The sequence below is a fragment of the Drosophila takahashii genome, chromosome 2L (genome assembly GCF_030179915.1).
Source record: "Drosophila takahashii strain IR98-3 E-12201 chromosome 2L, DtakHiC1v2, whole genome shotgun sequence".
Taxonomy (NCBI): Eukaryota; Metazoa; Arthropoda; class Insecta; order Diptera; family Drosophilidae; genus Drosophila; species Drosophila takahashii.
The window spans coordinates 10,578,351-10,600,016 of record NC_091678.1 but is presented as its reverse complement, the minus strand read 5'-3'; the positions used below and the strand labels follow the sequence as shown (position 1 = coordinate 10,600,016).

General features: G+C 38.8%; 2 protein-coding genes across 4 annotated transcripts in view; both read right to left on the bottom strand.

Moving 5' to 3' along the window:
- The window catches only part of wb (wing blister), a 73,091-nt gene that overhangs the window by 39,951 nt on the left and 11,474 nt on the right, over window positions 1–21,666 (bottom strand). For both annotated transcript variants that reach the window (XM_070218309.1, XM_070218307.1), the window contains exons 2-4: window positions 17,262–17,584; window positions 7,346–9,240; window positions 5,727–6,532 (exon numbers count right to left, since the gene is read on the bottom strand). In XM_070218309.1, coding sequence (XP_070074410.1) covers window positions 5,727–6,532; window positions 7,346–9,240; window positions 17,262–17,584 — 3,024 coding nt within the window. The remainder of the gene's footprint in view (window positions 1–5,726; window positions 6,533–7,345; window positions 9,241–17,261; window positions 17,585–21,666) is intronic.
- LOC108061286 (mediator of RNA polymerase II transcription subunit 22) lies at window positions 17,824–21,142 on the bottom strand. Of its 2 annotated transcripts, none has more exons than XM_070216504.1 (3): window positions 20,995–21,142; window positions 18,458–18,533; window positions 17,824–18,394 (listed from the first exon to the last, which is right to left on the bottom strand). In XM_070216504.1, the coding sequence occupies exon 3, from the start codon at window positions 18,361–18,363 to the stop codon at window positions 17,938–17,940; it is 426 nt and encodes a 141-aa protein (XP_070072605.1). In that variant the 5' UTR covers window positions 18,364–18,394; window positions 18,458–18,533; window positions 20,995–21,142; the 3' UTR covers window positions 17,824–17,937. The 2 variants fall into 2 exon arrangements, with proteins under 2 accessions (XP_070072605.1, XP_017002875.1); XM_017147386.3 differs by having other exon boundaries at window positions 17,826–18,403; window positions 20,995–21,140.

Sequence of the window (21,666 nt, the reverse complement as noted above, 5' to 3'; positions counted from 1 at the left end):
AACGCGAAAATATAAAAACTAATTAAATCATATTTTCGATATTTAGGAAAAAGCAATTAAAATAAATAATTTTCATTTAAAAATATCGTTATATCGATATTTTGATATAATTTCAAGAAAACCTAAAGGTTCTTTTATGAGAAAGGTTCTATCTCATAGCCAACATATTTTTCCCACACAATCCTATTCTTATATGTGCATTTACGTTGAAAAATCTTAGCTTCCCAGGAGCCATCACTGAAAGCACTTTGTTGTCAATGGCACTCAATTCTCTCCTCGCCCAAATAAGATCTTCGTCTAGCAGAACATTTGCATCTCCCAGAGAGATTTCGGTTTACGAGCAGCTAAAAGTCACACCGAAAACCAAACTCACCTGTCCCGAGGGTTATATTTATACAAGGCTCTCGCACCTGCTTCCCACTTCCTTAATTCCCGAGTGTTAATAGACAGGCGGAGGGAGAACTGGGTTTTGGCGAGGAGTTCTTTTCTTTTCAATCCCATTCAGATTCAGATTCATGTGGCAGCAATAAAGTATGAACATATTGGACGGCGAACGCAATTTGATTTCCATGAATGGAGTGCAATTCAATTTGTGTTGATTTTTACGAGAATTGAATACCCTCCTCCGCAGCCACAGGCTAATTTTATAGCCAACTAATTTTTATGAACCGCCAAGGCAGAAAAACTCACAACAGTCCGCGCTCCGAGTTTCCCAGTCGCACTGGCTGACCCTAATGAACTGACATGGGGCTTCCAGTATCTTGGTGCGGCGCTTGCTCATCCGCGGGGTGCCGGGTTTCCATTTTTCCCCCCACCAAATCCCCAAGTTGCAGTCTCAACGAAAATATATGTTGCAATCCCGAGAGACTGAAAAGTTTATTGACTGGAAATAATTTATTAATTATTGTATGCGCTTGACTTGGGTTTCATTCAAGTCTCAGCGAGAATATTATTTTCTAATTAATATTTTTCGTCAACGATTGGAAGATTGGAGGTTTATAATGGTTTTTTCGTTTGGGTGGCATTTTATAGATGATTGTGGGGGCTTTTGCAATCACCGAGGCGAATGATTAGTGGGTATAATATTCAAATCAATTGTTTACTTCAGTGGCAGCAAGTGATGCGAAGTGTTAACTGACAACAGAGATGGTTTTATGAATATTGATAGTGTTTATGGGAGGAAGTGCTTTATGTGCCTTTAAAAGGAAATAATTATATTTAAAACATCATAAACTTGGAAAGTATCTTCCAGCGTTTGAGCCCAAAGTAACCTTTTAATCTTTTAAACCAACAAGAAGGCCTTTCTAAAACTTCTACCCACACGAGAGCTGGCTAAAATGAAAACGTTGCATGCAGTATATACCCCGAAAAATAGGACAAAATTCCCTCTCCAAAAACATATGGCTGCCTGGCTATAAATCTCCGGCTTTTGTCTTGCCCAATTCCTGCAGCCTGAAAACCTGGGCTACATAGATTTGCACTCGAAAAGTTTGTGCGGCGGCGCATGCGCGACGAAGAACATTTGTAAGAGCAATTAAAATCACACCACGACCAAAAAGGAGAAGCAGACGACGACATGGACGCTGGCGATAGCGAAACATGGCAACCAGGCAACTAGATATAGATACAATTTGGGATCATGAGGGGATGCATGGGGCTACAGGGGGGGAGGCACTCGAGAGACAGGCACACAGGCCTTCGATTGGAGCGAAAGTCTGGGCCATAAATTAGAAAATCAAAATGCCAAACTTCTGGCTTCCCCGTCTCAGCGAAAAGTGTTTTCGATAATGACCCGGTTACAGTTTGAAAGCCTCTGTGGTGTTTAATGTACCTCTGATGAGGGTATTTCCGCATTAGTCGGATATTTTGGAATACATTAAAAATATCTTTAAATCAGAAACAATTTAAAAATCTAGTAATATAATAAAGTTAGGATATTTCACTGACAGTTTTTCATTTAATCATGCATGTCCTATACGTTGGTATAGTCTTCTTTCTCTGAACAAGTTGTTTTTATCCCATTTTAGAATACCATATATAATACTTCTTAGGATTTTGATAGGTCGTCAACGCTGGACGTTAAAAATTCTATTTATAGCATATCTAGCAATATGTAATAATTTTCTTTTTAACTTTATTGATTAAATTTCTTAAAAATTATACTTAAATAAGTATAGGGTATATCCTAGTCGCAATACCGATAGTTTCTCATCTCCCAAAGTAATAAATTCCTATATATGTGGCTTTTGCATTGGCAATTGTAAACAAATTGTCATTGGACAATTACATTTGTGTTGGCCACATTCATTAGTGTCAATGTTTTGGCTTTGCATGCTTCCGTTACCGTTACTCAGACGATTTATGTCACATTTGTTTGGCCGTGCTTGGAAATTATTTGAAATTTATTGCCTCCGAGGATCGGAGATCCTCTAGCTCATGCTCCATTTCGAATGATGATGCGTTGACAGCGAGCGACTGACTAGTGGTTGTTGCTCCATTTTGTCCATTTAGACGCTTCTTGATTACCTTGGACAGTCCGTCTGTCTGTTTAACTAGTCGTGGCTCGTCGTCTCTGTCTATAAAGATGCTTTTTTCATGGCAATTTTTCAGTCCCATCGTGGTAGCAGCTTGTTGAAAAAGATACTGCGCCACTTACAATTTTTTCTCCTCTTTTTGGCGAGTATAATTTTGTAATTATTCGGCCTAGTTGGCAGCTGAGTCGTTTCAAATTGTTTGCACATGTGCTAATATTAACTTTTGTTGCAGACTGATTGAGATGAAAATTTTAGGGGATATTTACTAAATAATTGTAATATTTTCTACAAATATTTAGTTTTTTTCCTTCATTTTGTATAAGAGTTTCCATTATAATAACCACAATAAAAATATAAATTGATTTGATTACTTTTTCTAGGAATATTCAAAGTAATTTCTTTCATTATCCTCTTCAACTTCTTTGAAGTCACCGCTCCAATGCCACAATAAAATTTGCTCTCAAATCGTATAACTTCATTTGGCTTGGAGCCCCCATCCCCAAATACGAATAGCCAAAGCCAAACCCATCGAAACCACAACAAACGCAACCGCATCCACGAAATGCAATTAATTGTCAAGTTATTTAACACAAATATTTGAAATTGTTTCGCTAATCAGTTGGCTAAAAACGAAGCAAAAACGGTGAAAAAAAAATAAAAAGGGGCAAAGTCAAAGTGGCTTTTTTCGGGGTCCGCCTGAGAGACTCAGTCGTCGGCGGTTGGAGCATTCCGATGTCCATAAAAATGTCAACGCAGCCAGCAGCAACAACAAACAGCAAATGCACAAGAGCCTCAGAGTCGCAGCCCCATGAAAATATGCCGCTCGGCTTGAATTGCCAAAGTGGCTGGCTTGGCTTGGATTGGCTTGGGTTTGGTCTTAAAACTGGACACCAGACCAGCGCGGTGGCTCCATGCAGTCTGTGCCGGAGAGTCTGTGGTCAACACAAAAGTGTGTCTGCTCCTACTGCTGCTGCTTGGTGAGCGGCAAATGGAACTGATTACAAAATATGACCAGCGGCTAAATGTATCTCGCAGTTTGCTGCTTAATTTCTTAGATAGCTGCACAATTTTATGCGTGGGTTATAAATTCCCAGCGATCGCAAGTCCAAACGCACGTGCTACTGTTTGAAATGGTGGCTTGAGAGGTTTCTGGCCTGGCCAAAAGCCAAGTGCCTGTCCCAGTCGACATGCTAATGTGGAATTATAGCCAGTGGCATTTTCTTTAGGTCTATTAAACATTAAAGTCGGAATCTTAGGGTTTATTCTTTTAATTCACTTAAATATGGAGGGGGTTTTATTCCTACTTTTTATTTGACAACTTTAGGAATATTAATTAAATTATTTTCTTTAAAGGGTATTAAATCCTACTTTTTATTCGACAACTGAAGTCTTTATCGTAAAAGATTGTATTAATAAGTAGTAAATAAAATTATAATTACTAATTTTCAAATTAATGAATTTTAACTAAAATTGCATATATGTATAATTTCCAAGATGTTAAACACAATTGCTAATTTTTATAGAACAAACAATGTCAATTTACAAAATATTTTGTAAAAAAATAATGAAAATACTTTGAGCTTGTTAATAATGTTAATAATTTAATACTGCCACTTTGGACTTTAATAAGGAACTTTTAATGCGATTTAGTATACATAAATCATTTCGAACGATTTTAAACATTTTATTTAGTTATTTCTTATTTAGCTGAAACCCCATTTACTACACATTCTCTGGTAATAAAGTTAACATTTTACACCACGGCTTTTAATATCTCTTGTAAACCTAACGAATTCTAGGAAATTCCAAAGTCAACAAAAACACCAGGAGTTCAGACTCCTGTAAAATCCTCGAGGCCATAAAATTCGTAGAATGACTGTGGATAAATGAAAACCTCACCAGCAGTCCAAAGGTATTAAAAAAGATGTGTATAACCAAGGGGGCAACTACCCAAAGTACGAGGAGATGACTAGCTAACAATTAAAAAAGCAAGATGAAAAACCGCAGAGAAGATCGCTTACAAAAGTAAATTTAAATGAAAAGAATAGCCATTCAGGGTGTTATGCAATCCGAGTTCTTGTTCAAGTACAACTCAATAAACACACCAGGCCACCTTAACCATCTTGGCAGCCGCTTTTGCTTTTGGTTATTTGAGACGGGTTTTTGCCCATTGTCCGGTCTGTAAATGGTGTTAAAAAAGATAGAAAAACCCACTTCAAGGAGAACTGGCTAACAAAAATATCCCATTACAATGGAGTGTATGTAATGCATTTTGTATGATGGATGAGTTGAATTTGAAGCGATGATGGCCTCAAGAAAAATTGTAATTTTGTGGCCTAATGTTTGAGATTTGTAAGTACCAAGATATTTCAACAATGCTTAATGTGCCTGAAGTTTTGATTGTATAAGAAATTAATGTTAGGTATTTAAAAAAGAATATTTAAGACGATTAACAAGAATTAATTTAAAATATCATTTAAATTAATAGTTTCTTTTTAATTTTACTTTTTATGAACCTTTTATAAGAACCTGTTCTTATATATTATAGGAAACACTATTTTTTTATAGTAATATAATATAATAAAATACATGGAAGTATAGTTAAAAAAAACCAAGATTTTGTTAATTTCAATTATTATTGATGGTTAAAAACCAATAAAAGGCAAAAAGCATCTGAAATTTTTCTGTATTACCACTAACAATCCTACATTTTATTACCCCTATAAGCAGATACACTTTTCACCCAGAACTTGACTGATTATATCAGAAACTAATGTTGCATATAAGGCAGAATGATTAAAATCAATAAAAAGATTTGGTTAATTTGAAATATCATTTAAAGCTGATAACCATTAGAAGGCAAAACATGTCTGAAATCTATTTATAATGCCTCTAGCGATCCTACATTTTATTGTACCCCAAAACAGATGCACTTCCCGCCCAGAACTTGACTGATTTGTGCATTAAGCTCTTCGAATCGAGGCCAATGGAGAGCATCATCATGGGAAGCGCTTCACTTAAAAGTAGAACGCCAATTAAATTATGTTCCCCGAGTTATTGATGGACTACTGTGCGCCACTACCTCTAGCACATCTGTTTTTCATAGGTGCACTCGCTCGATTTATCGTTAATTTCGTGGAATTCCTTTGTTCTTAGACTTTTGACTTTGAGCTCCCCAACGGGGGTACTTACCCTCGCAGGCCACCGCGCCAGATTCAGAGTTCTTCGGTGGATCTTCCTCCTCGGTATCTGGAACCAATTCCCAGTCGTCATCGTCGGCAGGCAGATCATCCACTTGCTCAGCATCCACGCCATTCATGCCGAAGTAACCATCCCGGCACTCGTGGCACTTGGCGCCCATCACGCCCTCCTTGCACTGGCACTGCCCCGTTTGCGGATCACATCTGTCGGGAATCAGGGAGCCCAGGGGATTGCAACTGCAGGCGGGACAACGCAGCTCCACATTGGCGAAGCCCACATCGCATTCGTCGCACTTCTGGCCACCATATCTGGGTTTACACAGGCACTGGCCATCGGTGCTGTCGCAGAGGCCACTTTCCGATCCCTCCGGATGGCAGTGGCAGGGATCACAGCCCATGGCCGGATCACCCCAGTAGCCCAGCTTGCAGCGCTCGCAGTGCCAACCCTCCGTATTCCCGCGGCACGTGATGCACTCGCCACTGGTCAGATTGCAGGGTCCTCCGGCGCAATCGCAGCGCTGACAGCTGCTCCCCAGCTGGCGGGGATCGCCGAAGTACCCGTCGTCGCACACCTGGCAATGGTCACCCGTATAGCCCTCCGGACACTGGGTGCAAATGTATTCGGCATGCTCAATAAGCTCAAACTGGGGATTCAAATCCATGTAATTGTAACTCTTTAGCTGGCAGCTGGGCGAGAAGTTGTTGGAGTCTTCGGACAGGGGACAGGCGCATCGCCGGCAGTCGTTGGGGGTTCCCTGCAGGGGATTCCCGTAGTAGCCCAACTGGCAACGTTCGCAGCTGAAAAATAAAAGGAAATAAATTAGTTTCAAATTTTAACGGAGTCCAGTCTCGGCTGAATGGTGGGTGTATTGGCTGGGAGTGGTGAGTTAGTCAAGACATTAATCAGTAAGCGGGTTTATAACTTCACTACTTGTGGATTGTGTTGTGTGGATCGTATTGTTATTCAACAGGTGTTTTGGGTTTGTGTCTGCACTATACTAGTAATTCAAAAATTTAAAAAATTACCAAATCTAAATATAAAAACAAAAATATATTGAAATTAAATTTGTGCTTTTTTTTTCAAAAAGTTTAAAATATTACTTGATTTTAATATTCTAAGGGCCCTATTCTCGTCCGTTTGTTAAATTTAAAGTAGGGTTAAAACCTTGAAATCGTATGGTAAATTAGAGTTTTAAGTTAAAACTTTTAACTCTACTTTAAACGGCCCTAAATATTTTAAATAAAGCAAACTAACATTAAAATTCATATTTTTTTACAGCCAAGAAAAGTTGAATTATAATCGAAATCACATACTTTTATTAAAAATGGAAATATCTAAAAATTCTTACATATAAAAACTGTCATTATTATGTTACATTTTAAAAAATAAAAAAGTAATTTTAGAAATAGTTTGAGATTTAAAAAAAAATTATAAAATGGTTTAAAATGTTGCTAAGCTTCAATGAATATTTTATAAATATTGTAAAAGCATTTCTTTTTTTAGATATTCTAAGTACAGGTCGAAATCATTATTTACATTTTCTTAAAGTTCAAAAATACTTTAGGTAATTAATTTGTATATCTTTCTAGTTTATTTATTTTATAACTCACCGATCTCCAAAGGTGTTGTGCATGCAGTCGCCGCAGTTTCCGCTCTGCAGATCGCAGGAGTTCGAATGTCCATTGCAGGGACACGGAATGCACTTGCTGAGGATCTGGTGGTCCGAGGTGTTCTCGTAGATCCTCTTGTAGCCAAAGGCGCAGCCCTCGCAGGAGAGGCCCGTGTAGCCGGCGGGACACAGGCACTGCTCCACCCGGCTGGAGGCAATCCCACCCAACTCGACGCCTCCCGAATAGATGACAGCCCGCTCGAGGTACGTTTCCACCTGATCCGTGTGGAAGGCGGCGCGAATGAGGATTGCATCCAGCGAAACGAGAACGGAGAGGAATTGGGATCGCGTCACCGATTCCCCATGGTAATCACCGCCCTCGGTTCGCCGCAGTCTGGTTTTGATGTCCTTCACCGTGGGTGGCACATGATACCAGCCCTCCTCCGTCAGCGAAACGTTCATGCTGACCACCAGTCCCTCGAGCGACTCATCGCCGAAGGCAATCTTCAGGCCATTCTTTCCAAACAGGATGACATTCGGTCCCGTCGTGGGTTTTCCCGAAGTATCGCCCCTCATCACCACCCAGGAAAGGAGTAACTGCAGCCGGGCTCCATAACTGGTCAGTCGGTTGCCCAAATAACCCAATGGAGCCTGCCAGTAGATGGCCTCCACTTCGTCCAGTTCGTTGGCGAAAATCAAACGATTCTCCTCGGCATCCATGGGTATGCTTATGGGTTTCATTCTCTGTATATCAGTCAACTTCCAATCGTTGAGGGTCTCGAAGGCCAAGGTCTGCAGCTTGGCACTGTGACACGTTTGGGAGACTCCCGAGCACCAGCAGCTGGTGCAGCCTTCGCTATTCTCCTCACTTAGATCGTAGTAACCTGGAGCACATTCGGAGCACGTGCTGCCCTCCACATTCAGCTTGCAGCGGCATTCGCCTGAACAGGAACCCTTTGAGGGTAGACTTCCCCTCTCGTCGCATTCACAGCGCTTACAGCTGTCTCCATAATAACCCGGCGCACACTCCTCGCAGTTCCTGCCCTGGAAACCCTCCAGGCACTCACAGCCACCTCCAACCGGCTGGCAGTTACCCGTGGAACGCGCAGGATCACAGGAGCACGGCAAACAGGGCTCGGTGAGCGGTGCATCCGCTTCCCTGTAGAAGCCTCTAGCGCAGAATTCGCACTCATTTCCGGCCGTGTGATTCGCACAGCTCTGGCAGATGCCCTTGTCCAAAAACGGATCGTAGGAGCAGCTCTCCGCGTGACCATAGCACTGGCAGATCTCACACTCTGCGCCCCGGCGGAAAGGTCGATCTTGGAAGAGCGGACAGCAGTGATCGCACTGCGAACCGCACGTATTATGCTGGCAGATGCACTGCAGCAGGGGATCTCCTGCGAGCGACTCCACCGAACGATTCGCATGACCATGGCAATCCAGGCGGCCGCTCACCTTCAACTGGGACAGCGAGTAGAAGCTGTGCTTCTCCAGCGACGGCGAGTCCAGCAGCCAGTCCAAACTGTTGTCCAAATTGGCCGTGGAGTGCATTCCCTGCAGCCGAATCCTTATGAACCGAGTGGTGATGAACTTCATCAGCTCTTCACTCTGCTCCGTGGCTCCTGGGCGATTCTTCAGCAGCGACGCATGCAGCACTCCGTTCTCCAGGGGACCCGGCTTGGAAAACTGAGTGGAGCATATGATTTCGGTGTCGTTCTGGAACACATATTTGCCATTCTGTCCCGGCAAATTCCATCGTCGCTGGCAGTCCGCATCGCTCAGTCCGAAATATTGCCACGGCTCGAAGTTAATGCCATCCAGGGACTTTTCCAGCAGCCACGAGGCTGGACGGGGCGAGTTGGCCGATTTTAGCCACACGGAGAAGATTTGATAGGTCTGAGAAAATGAGGAAAATATAAGCTATTAATTTAAGCAGTTTAAGAAGAATATAAATAAATTTTTGTAGTAATCTTTTCTAAATATATCTTAACTTTTTTGATAAATTGATGTGATTATAATGGTGATTTATTTTTTAGGGATTGATACAAATTACGAAATTATATATTGCAGAACTTTGATTATAACTTCCTATTATAATATGATTATCTTCTTTAAATAGACAATGGTTGCTAAAGAAAATTATGTTTATAATATCGTTACTTGACAAACTGTTAATTGTTACTAGAATTATTTATTTTATTATTTGGTAAAATTTAAATACACAAAAAAAATAGAATGAAATTTTCCACCATAAGCAAAACTACCATCATATTTTTATTGTCATAAATAATATTTTTCTATAATCATTTTCTGTTAAATTCGTTTATATTGCCAACAAAAATCAGGCCTAATGATCTTTACGAGTACTTGACAATTTTGTTAATTACTGCTTACACTATTTAAAGTATTTCTTTTATTAATTTTTATTTAAACCCCTTAAGTAAAAAAAGAAGAAATTCCCACCATAAACCCAACTGCCATCACACCTCGGCCTTTCGATTTAATAGCCAATGGGCAAATGAGCAATAAATTATCTACGCACCCAAATGTCAGTGTTTCTGTCACCAACTGATGTTTCTATCCAGTCGTCGTCGCAGGCATATAACTATATCTTTGCATCTGTGACTACCAACAAACTGCTACGTTCATATCACCGCTAATGCCGTGTGGTACTGGCAAAATCTTTTAACCCAACATTGCCATCGCCGCGTCATAAATTTCCGGACTGTCAACCAACCGCAACCCTCCACAAAAAAAACAGAAAACCACCGCCCAACTGTGGCTCTTTTTGAACGTGGCCGGCAGCCACAGCTGACAAACGATATTTGGGAAAATTGTAAACTAAAAATGCATAAAAAAAAAATAAAATGCCAAAAACGTAGCGTGTTTGAGAGACGCTGAAAATGTTGCGCCTATCCGAAGATCAGTGGCCAAAAAAGCCACACAGAAAATAAAAAAAAAATAAAAAACCAAGCCAGGCCAAAATGAGAAATCAATAAAAGGCATGCAATTGAATTTTCCGACGGGCGACTTGTGGCGAAGGTGTGGCCAGGTGTATAATTGATTACGACGCATTGACTTTAGAGCAGCCACATGGCGCCATCTAACCAGATATGTATGGATAGTAATATTTTTTTAATTTTTCCTTCTGCTATTCGACAAGTCATCGCGAGTCCAAGGCAAATCCACCAGACAAGTCAGATACCAACGATATCTACCGAGAGCAATTGCTATGTAGCACCTACTCGAAAACAACTCTATCAAATTTCAAAGCCACTTGTTTACCCACAACTCACTAAGTAGCTAATGGCATCAGCATCTGCAGCTCACATTCATTTTCACCGATTTTCCAAGGCTGATAAAATGCAAAAATACAAGAAGTCAAAAATGCCAGCGAGAGTGGATAGAGGAGTGCGCATGCGTGCGTTCTCCTTATTGAATGCCGCCTGTATTCGATTACAGCAACAACGGCGTCTGTCAAGCTGATAAGATAACAAACATGAATAAGTGAAAGAGACCGGTCAAAAATTAATCTTTGAGGGGATTTTAAGTGGGAATGGAGATTGGAAAGAAAATGTGAAAATAAATTCGAAACAAATAAAACTAAATTCCAAACCATTCTAAGTACTTAATTCTTCATACATTTTAAATTACTCCTTGGGATAATTTTTATTGCTTCGTTAAGTTTAAAGGACTAAGCGATTTGCTGTCAATGTCACTCATTAGTTAATTGGTTAATAAACCACCTTATGTTTAAGTGCTTCACATTTCACACTAATTGCTGACTTTTACTGGGATTTGCAAATATTCAAGGACCCACATATGGAATGACAATGACCATTAAACATATGGTAACTGGCGGAAAAATAGAAAAAATAAATGTAATCCGTGGACATGCTGTGAAGGAAAACGTATAAATTAGGAAAGCAAAGCTTTTTCCATTGCAGTCTTCGATTAACAGAGAAGCAGTTCGAACGAGTAAAGGAGGCTTACCGTTTCGATTAGTAAAGAATATATTTGCAATCCTAAACCATGTCCGCTCAGGGTGCCGAGTTCAAGCACTACTTAAGTGGTATGGTAAGTATTCAAAAAGTAGTCAAGAGACCTTACTAAAGGTTATTTTTGAACAGAAAAATGCCTACGAATGGGACTGGTTACGGTTCCAAGTTTGGAAAAGTACTTATCTGAAAAGAGTCTGTGGCAAAGAAAGCGGAAAAAGTCAAACTTCGAAATAATCGGGAGAAAAGCAATGTTAAGACACTAAGATGATATGTTTAACAAAAAAAGATTTATTTTATATTACAACCTGTCAAATTTAGACGATGTGGCACTCCCATAAAGTGCCTTTTCTTTTCTTTAATTTTATTCTCTTAATAATATGCGAGAGAGCAAAAGACTGCGCTATATATAAACCCTTCTATTAAATAAATAAATACTCACTAAATATTATTACCATTTGTTTAAAAACATACGTATTTAAAACTACTATTCAACATTTATACCTCTCTTGCTAAGTAAGCGCAAGGTTCAATTGCAATACAATCTAACTATGTAAAATTAAATTAAATGTTATACTTGGCCATATTTAAACTGTTTTCAAATACTTCAAGTCAGAAAAATAATATTTAAAAAAACTACAATAAAACGACTCAAAAGATATTTAGATAATCACAAATATAATTAAATTAATAAATAATCCAATTAAAAGTGGGTCATTAGCTGGATAATTACTAGCGGAGCATTAACTTTTTTGGATACCAGGTTGCCCAAAACAGCGAAATAACTATAAAATTATATATATTATATATTGACTTATCGAAAATCAATAAAACAAATATATATTTTTTTGAGGAGTTAAGCTTAATAAGCAATCAAAAGTACTAAGTGTAAATTAAAAGATATAAAATATTTCTTAAAAATGTAATCTATCAAACTGTTTGGAACTTTATAGATAACCTAACCTAACACTTTATAAAAATCTATTAATTGTTAAAATAATAAAACTTAATACAGAACAAAAATCCTATAATGCACTTCCGATTACCCGCTAAGGAGCCACTGAACTTGACACACATGAATTAAGGCGATAAGTTATCTTTAGTGAATTATGTTGCTCCCATCAAATTTCTGTCCAAGACCTTGATTGCAATCGGCTCGAGAGCAGCCCGTGCTCCTGAACTGATTTCCTGGTGCCTGTTGAGCCAAAACGAGTTCCCGATAAAGGAGGCGAACTATGAAAAGGCTTCGTGGTCGTGGCCTCCTTGACTTGAGCTCCCCCATCCCTGTGGAGATGTGAGAATCGTTGTAGATTGCAATCGAAGAAGCGGCAGGTGAAGGCCTCGGGGGTAACACTTTGACGTTTTTATCAGTTTCGACCAATTGACGGCCGACACAGCAGACTTGTTTACAACGGACCGATGGAGATCAGTCTTAGTATAAATATTTGGTCAGTGGAATCTCCTCCCGCCTCTCGGGGGGAGTGAGTTATTGTTTATGCACCGAAACCTGTTACCCAGATGCTTGTCAACTGATAAGGACTGATAGTCAACGAGAGAGACTAACAAAATTGTTAAAATATTCAGTGGGAATGAGAGGGATGGATACGGGATACCAATTTGGCGGGGTAATTTGAGTTGATAAACGAAATTGAGTGGCAAGAGGGAGCTGCCCCCCCGTTGCATGTCGTAAATTACACGAATTAACATTTATGGCAATCAAATATTTATCGCTCAATGAAGAAAATCCATCGGGCAGAGCCGACAGGAAACTTCCTCTGCGCCCAAGCACCCAAAAACCAACACGGACACTCGGTTAATTGCCAAAAAAAACATAAAAAACACACAAAACGTGGAAACTCATCGTAAAATTTTTAAAAATAAACGAGCGAAAAATTGAAGTAGACAGACTGAAACGGAACAAAATAAAAGACAACAAATTTAGGGCTTGCCTTTAGTTTTATTTGGGCCTCTATGCTAGACAGCATTTTATCTCAACATATATATACCTTCTTTTTTGGCAATTTATACAGTTTGGTGGCCCATTGGAAGAAACAGAATCTGTTATTTTTTTGTCCGATTTTTCGGTTTGGCACGCTTTTAGATAACATGGTGAATGAACCCACATGGCAGACATGTTTCTCGTATATATTTTTGCACATTTTCTTACTTTTCTCTATATATCGCTTCACTCAGACGTTTCGACGTGTTTTGGCTGCTCGCAGCCGAAGTAATCGCAAAGTTTTGTGTCTGCTGCAAGTTTTTATCTCTGAAAATTGGCGCATTAATGCGGCTAAAGAATGAACAAAGTTTTGAATAACTTGTTTGGACTTTAAGAAAAATAAAAATGTATTATCCGAATTGGACAAGTAGCAGTTATGGTGTGAGGCATATATTGAATGTTAAGCTTAATGCTCTAAATGCTAATGGAATGTGGTTTTGGGTGCACCTCAACAGATTTTATGTATTAAGAATGAGCTTAATTTTGTTGTCATAAACTAAATAATTGATGATAGGTAATATGCCTGTAAAAAATATTTTCATTTTTAATTCCCAATATTGAACAATTTTTGTTTCTCTTCAGCAAGAATTTTTAAAAATCATTAAAACGAATTATTCCATCTTAAAAGTACTTTCGTTTTTTACTTTTGCACGCTTTATACCAATGGCCATTAAAAATAAAATCCGCTTCCTGGTAAATGACATGAAAACAATTCAAGCGAAGCTTCATTCACGTTAAGACCCCAAGCCAAAAAAAAAAAGACTTGCACGGAAATTCATGCAAATGCAACCAACTGAGGAAGCATTCTTTAAAAGGCAAATTCAGGGAAAAGTCGAGAAAAAAAAAACCGAAAAATCACAGGCCAAACAAATAAATAAATTGACCATTAAAATAATTGCTGTGCCTAAAATGCGTCTCGTACGTGGCTTGTAACACGCTTTGCTCGTTGTTGTTGTTGTTGTTGTTGTTGTTGTTGCATTTATTTCTTTCGGTAGTCAGTTGTTGTTGTTGTTATTTCTGTTGGCACTGCGAATGTTGCAACAACTTGTCAAACATTTGAATTACAGTTACGAAACCAATAGCGATGCCAAATGACCGGCCCCTCGCATTTTATTTGCCAAATTTGGCTAAATTTAATGAAGCAATTAAATGTCTGTATAAGAAATGTATACACAGACAAACATTAAACATTTCAAATTGTAAAAAGTCGTATTTGTAAGACTGGTTAGATGTTTGCCGCCAATAGTGAGCAACTATTTGATGGGATCGATTTTTCTGGGGGCAAATAATATTCCATAAAAGTTAAAAACTTTTTTTTTTTTTTTCTTTACCTTTTACTAAATTTAGAAAATTACTTGAACTCCGTCAAACTATTATCTTTTGATTTATTCCAACAGAAATGGCTTTCATTTTCAGAACTGCACTCACAGTTTGGGAGCCACTGAGTTGTCCGTAGAATTCTCGCTAGACTTTCAATTAGTCACGCGCGCCCCAAAGCCATTGAAGCATAAATCTAGACATTGTTGTACGAACAGACAGGCTGACAGACTGCTTACTGGCAAACTGACAGACTGGATGGCTGACTGCCTAACTGACTGACTGACGGACAAAGAGACACATATACGGACAAACTCTGGCCATGGTTCTGACCGGTCTGCTAGGACTGCTGCCGGAGTCTGTCGCCTTTTTCCCAGCGCGGAAAGAAATATTTTAAGCTGTCAAATCGTTGACACACGCCTGTCGTTGTTTCTATCTTGCCTCCGAGGCTCTTGTTGTTGTAAATCACTCGATTAGTCTAATTGTTAAAATCCACGCCGTGGAGGGAGAAGCCCGTTGAAGCCTGGAAGTCCCAAAGATTTTGTCGCCCATGGGGAGACAGATAGAAACACACCAACGTCAATGTCAAGTTCCCTCTGAGGTCATAAATCGTGTTCTGTTTCGGTTGGCTTGGCATTGGGAAACAACAGACAGAGACAGGGGGGAGATCTTTCTAATGTCTTTCTAAATAGTTGTGACAAATGCATAAGATATTTTCACAGCCAAATCACACAACACACTTAATTGTGGAGATAGCTAATTAGTGAACTTGTTTGGGGGAGAATTTATTGTGTTGATGTTTATTGAATGGGACAGATAGCAGCTGTCAAAAATACTTTGGGACAAGCTAAGGAGTAATGAACTAGTAGTAAATAATTTCAAAAATGTAATTAAAATATATGTTTTACATAAAAAAAACTCCGGCCTAAAAACGTTTTTACTTTAAAAATTCTCAAAAAATGTCTTGCAAAAAACTAAAACATTAAACAAAACAACAAAAAGGAAATGGTTTTTTAAAAATTCCTGACAAGCTGTGAATATTCTTTGTCACTCAAGCAAATCAACGGAATGAGAGCGTGTAAATTTTGACACATGCCCCTCATTTGACTTCGTTCTCTCGGCATCCGCTTTGTCCATATCGGGAAAATCATGGGAACCTATAAATTTTGTGGTCGTTGTCTGACCAAAAATGTAGTACATGCCACCATTGCATTAAAAAAAAGAAAAAACCGTCCAAGCGGTTGACATATACATAGAGTAAAGCAAATGCCATAAAAGGTTTGCCATTTATATTTGGATTCAGTTTGGCAACTAGAAATAAGTAATGTCAGAATTAATTAAGTGAAGAGCCCAATTTAAATACTTCTGTGCAAAGATCCCCCTTTTGTATGAAAGAGACGTGCAGGAATTTATTAATAAACTCCGAGAGCAACGCATGGCTGTCATAAATCTTTCATACTTTAAGGCATATGCAAAAACAATGTTTTTAATTTTAAATCACTTCCAGTCTGTGGATATTCCTCCTCCTTCTTGGCTGCTTCTCGTTTTAATTAAGTGCACACTCAATGCCTTTGCCATGGCCTGGGCCCAGAGTATCTTTGTGTGCCGGAATGGTCCAGTCCCGTGGCATATGGTGTATGGTATATAAACCATATATGGCATAAGGCAGTGAGGAAATTATATCAAAACATTGATATATCTGCTGGAAGATTCGAGTGCAAGCCGCACTTGAATGTCAACTTTGTGTCGGCTGATGCTAAACAGATGATATCCATTTTCCGTTTCATTCCTTTCTCGTTTTTAGCACATTATTGGCCAATAGGGTCGATCGGAGAAGTGTGGATCTGATGGGATTTTGTGCTCGAGTGCACTTTGAAATTCCAATTAACACTATCGGCGAACGATTAGCACCCAATCGAGATTTAAAGATCCGCGGCAAGTGTGAAATAAAATATGGTAACAGACGCCTTCTGGGAGGTCTATGCTATTTTAATTGGGCAACTTTTTTAAATTTGGTATAATCATCAAAGACAAAAATGTTTGTGTAATTTTTAGTAACCGAAAAAAAATATACCATGTAAGGGTTTGTTAAAACTATACGATTCATTGGATGATAGTATTTACTTTTATAATATTTTAATAATACCTTTAATATACCTTTAATAAACGAAAATGTATCTCTTGAAAATATATATTTAAATCAACAACCTTAACGAAAGTTTTTCCATTTCCTCGTCAGAGAAAGTAGATATTAACGTTTCGGTATGTAAACCAATATGACTTAATCAAAACCCCATCAAAACCAATTTATGTTTGCCATTTCGAGCATTAGAACTGAATGGGCAGGAAACGGGTTTCAGTTCCACTCCGGACACCAAGAAGATCATATTTCAAAGTTCCAATGAGACAGAGCCTAGCATGTCCAGCGATGGATCATGGAGCTGGCGTTAAATCGCTTGTAAATGAGTGACAACTCAGCGGCTTAATTACAAACTGGATCACAGCTCGTCTGTCGCAAGAGCTTAGCCCCGACAATTTTGGATGGGTTAGATGACAGCGCCGTAAGATGGGACGCGACTCAATTAGGTCTAAGTTTGACTTACCTGCTGCAGATCCAATAAGATGGTCACATACTCAAACTGCCGGCCACCCTGCAAAGTTGGTGATTGCCACCAGCCTTCTTCAAATCCGGAACCCGTCGAAATCAGCGACTGTATGGAGCGCTGTTTGGCCCGATCCGAGGAATGGGCATTGCAGATGCCACATGGCTTGGCACCGACCTGTTTGCAGTACTCCTCGGCTCCGTTTTGGCCACATGTCGCATTCACGGAGATCTGAGCCCGGGGAATCACATTGAAGAGCGGAGGATAGAGGCCTCCGGAGCCACTGAACGAGTACAAGTCATCAGTCTTGAGCAATCGAAGGGCTGGAAGGGGTTAAAACATGAAGACTTTAGTAAAAACATCAAGTTAATATTAAAATAGGCCAATATTTAAGTAAATTTAAGTTCGTAAAAAAAAAGCTTTGCAAAAAATAAATTTAAAATAATGCATTTATTTGGTAGTAATATTACCGTTCTGTCAAACCTAATTTAATTTCGTATTTGCCTTTTAGAGAACAAATTATTTTGTTATTCCTTGAACAACCTAAGGGCATTGCTTACATATGAAGCTTAATTTAAAAACAGGAGTTGGGTGTTATTTTATTGTTCTTCAGCAACGCTGTTTTTAAGATACATTATATATTTAAATGTATAAGTCCTGCCCATCGGCAAGTCAACTAGAAATTGTGGCTGCCGCGCTCGTAGTACTCCTCCTCCAGCTCAAACAGTTCATCGGCCATATCTTTGGCCAATTTGCTTATCTTCTCGTCATACTCGATTTGCTTGGCCTTTATAAGTTCCAAATTCTTTCTGACTTCCTCGTCGAGTTCTGCAACATCGCTGAGAATGTGGATTTCCTTGAGATCATTTGTTAGCTTCATTAGCGAATCGGCAGCGCGAGCCACATTGGCGGCCCGCACCTGCATTTCCAGAGAATCCATTTCGTATTGAGTTGGTTTGGGAACTTGACCATTACTCTCACGGGAAGCCAACCTGAGGATTTCCTCAAAGTTCACCAACATGCTGCGAACATCGTTTTTTAGCTGGTTCTTGAAGGTCATCAGCAGGGCATCCTTCGCTTGCGGGGTGTCTGAACTGGCCATCTTCGTCAACTTCCTTTTCTAATTAATATACCTAAGGTAGCTATTATATATTTAATATTATTTAATTTTTAAATATAATAATCTTCTTAAAAACCTTTATATTCCACAACCAAGATATCCTTGATACCCTTGAATTAAATATATTCAACTCTTCAAAGTCTTGAATTCAACTGAAAATGAGATAAATCAAAAATCGATTAATGAGACGATTAACCCAAGATTGTAACAAATCAAGTGTAGCTGAAATCAGCTTCCCGAGCTCCATTATTCAAATTCTGACAGTTTTTCCCAGGCCAATCAATTAAATTGCTTAAACCAAACAAGTCGAGAACAAGCCCTCAAGACAACATTGCCAATAAATCACCTACTCTGGGGGCAGCTGCTATGGATTGCTCTGAACTTTGTGCCATGAGAATTATTGATTGGTTGACTTGACTGGCCGGGTGGATTGCATGAAAAATGTACAAGTATCTCACGGTGGAGCCCAGATAACCAAAAAGCTGGGCAACTTTCGAGATAAACTTTATCGCTGACCAACAAACAGCAGCAGCCTGCAGTTTCAGTTTCGCTTGTAGTTGGGGCGCAGATGTTGACCTGGTATGCCATTTGCATGTTTGGTAGCTCCAAATTGCAGTCTGCTGCTGTTTGCAGTTGTTTCCTTTCGACTGCCCAGCTTTTTTGGCAATTGTCAACACAAAACTTTGGCGAACAAGACAAAAATGTTGACGTAATTGCAGCAAAATGGCATATAAGTTATAGGGAAGGATCAACAGCAAACTTTTGGGCGAATGAGAAAAGTTTTTGGCCTGGGAAACTTGAAACTGAAGTTTCAATGGGCTAAGTGAGCGATGAAAAAGCAATGAATCAGCCCTACAAATTTTTAACTTAAAGTTATTTATATTACCATCCCAGAAATAAATTTCTAAAATTTTTATTTTACGATTTTAAAGACATTATTTTGAGCCAATTTCTGCTTTTGTAAGTCCTTTTGATAGTGTATAAATATTTTCATTTTTCGTGGCGCGTTCAATTTGTCAAAACATTTAATCAGCAATACTTTTCTCACTTAAGCTGTCAGCGCCGGAAAACGTGAATATATTTCTGTAGAGGCTGTGAGGTATCAGTGGGGTGGATTGGGAGCTAAGAGGCCTAGACATACCTCCGAATAGTCGTTGAAAAGGCCACCTCCAGCCTTGAGTCGCCAGTTATTTAACTTCTCTCTCGATTTTTTTCCTGCTTTTCGGCTACCGCAAATTTGTCATTTGTCAAAACATTTAAATGCCATTTGCCGGTTTCCTCTTGAGTTGGGCGATTTTGACAGCTGTCGATAAGTTTTTCTTTCACGCTTTTAACACTTTATGCTTGAACTTTGCCCAGAGCAGTGTTTTTTTGCTTTTCGCTTTGACTCAAAGACATTTGTTTGGATCGCTTTAAATCAATTTTTTGGTAAGCCTCGTTTTCTTAGTTTTCCCAAAGTGAAAGTGATACTCTGGCAACTATTTTTCAGATGATTATTGGCTGGCATGTCTGGTGTCAATTATTGATGACCGAGGGAATTAGTTTCTCGGTTGTAGTGGGTAAAGCGAAATTTGTATTGATTTGTTCAAATTAATTTGATTTCTTAAACTGGAAATGTGTATGATACTTTCCGTAAAGATAAACAAGTTACATTGGAACTGTGTTTGGAGTTATATTATGTAAGATTTGCTACCCGAAAAATGTAGTATTTTTAATTAAATTTCTTTGCTTCTACATGCCTTTTACCTGTTATTAAATTCGATAAATTGTAAATTATTTTCAATGCTTTTTTTTTTAATTCAATTAATTTTAAAAGCTTTTCCATACAGGACCCTCAACTCTTTTTCGTTGTCGCCTTTCTTTGTAATTGAGCCGTTTGCCAAAAGAGCTCCCAAAAGTCCTCAAAGTCAAGAGTCTTCAGCTCCAGTGAAGCCTATTTATGGCCGAAATTTTGATTACTTTCCCAACCTTCATTCTCTTTTTCGGTAGCTGCCTGTCAAAACTCATAAAGTTTGCTTTCCTCACCGTCCTCTTTTGGTTTACTCTTTGCGAAGTAATATATGCATTTTTTGAGCTACCGAAAATCATTATTTGTATGCAAGTTGAAGGCAATTTGGTTATGCAAAACAGTGCGCAGAATTGATTGGACAGCGGAATTTCGGTCTGACAGGAAGCACTCCAATTGCTGACTAACTGGAGATTACCTTAACAGCCGGCTTGTCTATCCCAGCAATTGGTTAATTTCCATTGCCATCTTTGAAGTTAGATTGCAGTTGCAGTTGCAACGACTTAATAAGCAGCTGGAAATGGACGAGATGGAGATGCCATGCCTCGTTTCGTTCCTCTGTAATTTTTGCCTCCAGCTGTCTGTTTGTGTGCATAATTGGCCAGAAGGAAAACAAGAATGGCCGGGAGCGACCGACCCCATGGGGCAAAGATAGCCAAATCCCCAGCAGCCCGTCCAAAAATAGTGGAAATATTTCTTAACCGTGTGCGCCATGTCGATAGGAATGGAAATGCAGAGCAGAGAAATGCTTTTAAACTGGAGGAGCACGTGCTCCGAAGAATTTCCCTGAACGTTATGTGTGTGTGTCTATAAAGGATTGTACTTACCCAGGATTAGTTTTTATGCACTTGATTCAGCACTTCCAACTATTCGTTTTAGGTTTAAACAAATTATGACACGAAAAGTTAAATGACTCGACTTTTTGACTTTTATAATAGAGGTGGAACAAAAGCCGATGCACTTCGATGTTTTCAGATGTTTGGCAGGATCGATATATTCCCATCTCTAGTGACAGAATTAAGGCAGGGATGGCAAACAACTCCGATTCATCGATAAGAAAATACCAAAACCGATATAGTTTTTGTTACGTCTTTAAAAATTTAACAGAAAAATTCAGCGATAGAGAGAATGACCGGAATTTCTGGGAATATTCATACATTTTTTGAAATTAAAATTATGTATGCCATGAATTCCTGAAATGTTTCTGAATTAAATGTTTATGGGGTAGCTGAAAAATTATTATTTTAATAATAATTATTATTAAACAATAAATACAACGATTTTATATATTGACAATTTTGTTCCAGAAAGAAGTTCCATAATTTCAACTGATGGAATGAAATGAAACATCGATAAAAATATCGATTCATGTATGTTTCAAAAGTTATTATAACATTGATACACTTATCCTTTTCTATCGATGTTGTATCACCTCTACCAAGAACGCCGTAAAAAGTACAGTTTTCCAAAAGTTTTTAAAGAATTGCAAAGTCATTTAT

Excerpts from the sequence above, each read along its gene's own strand:
- LOC108061286 (XM_070216504.1), bottom strand. The coding sequence starts at position 18,363 with ATGGCCAGTTCAGACACCCCGCAAGCGAAGGATGCCCTGCTGATGACC.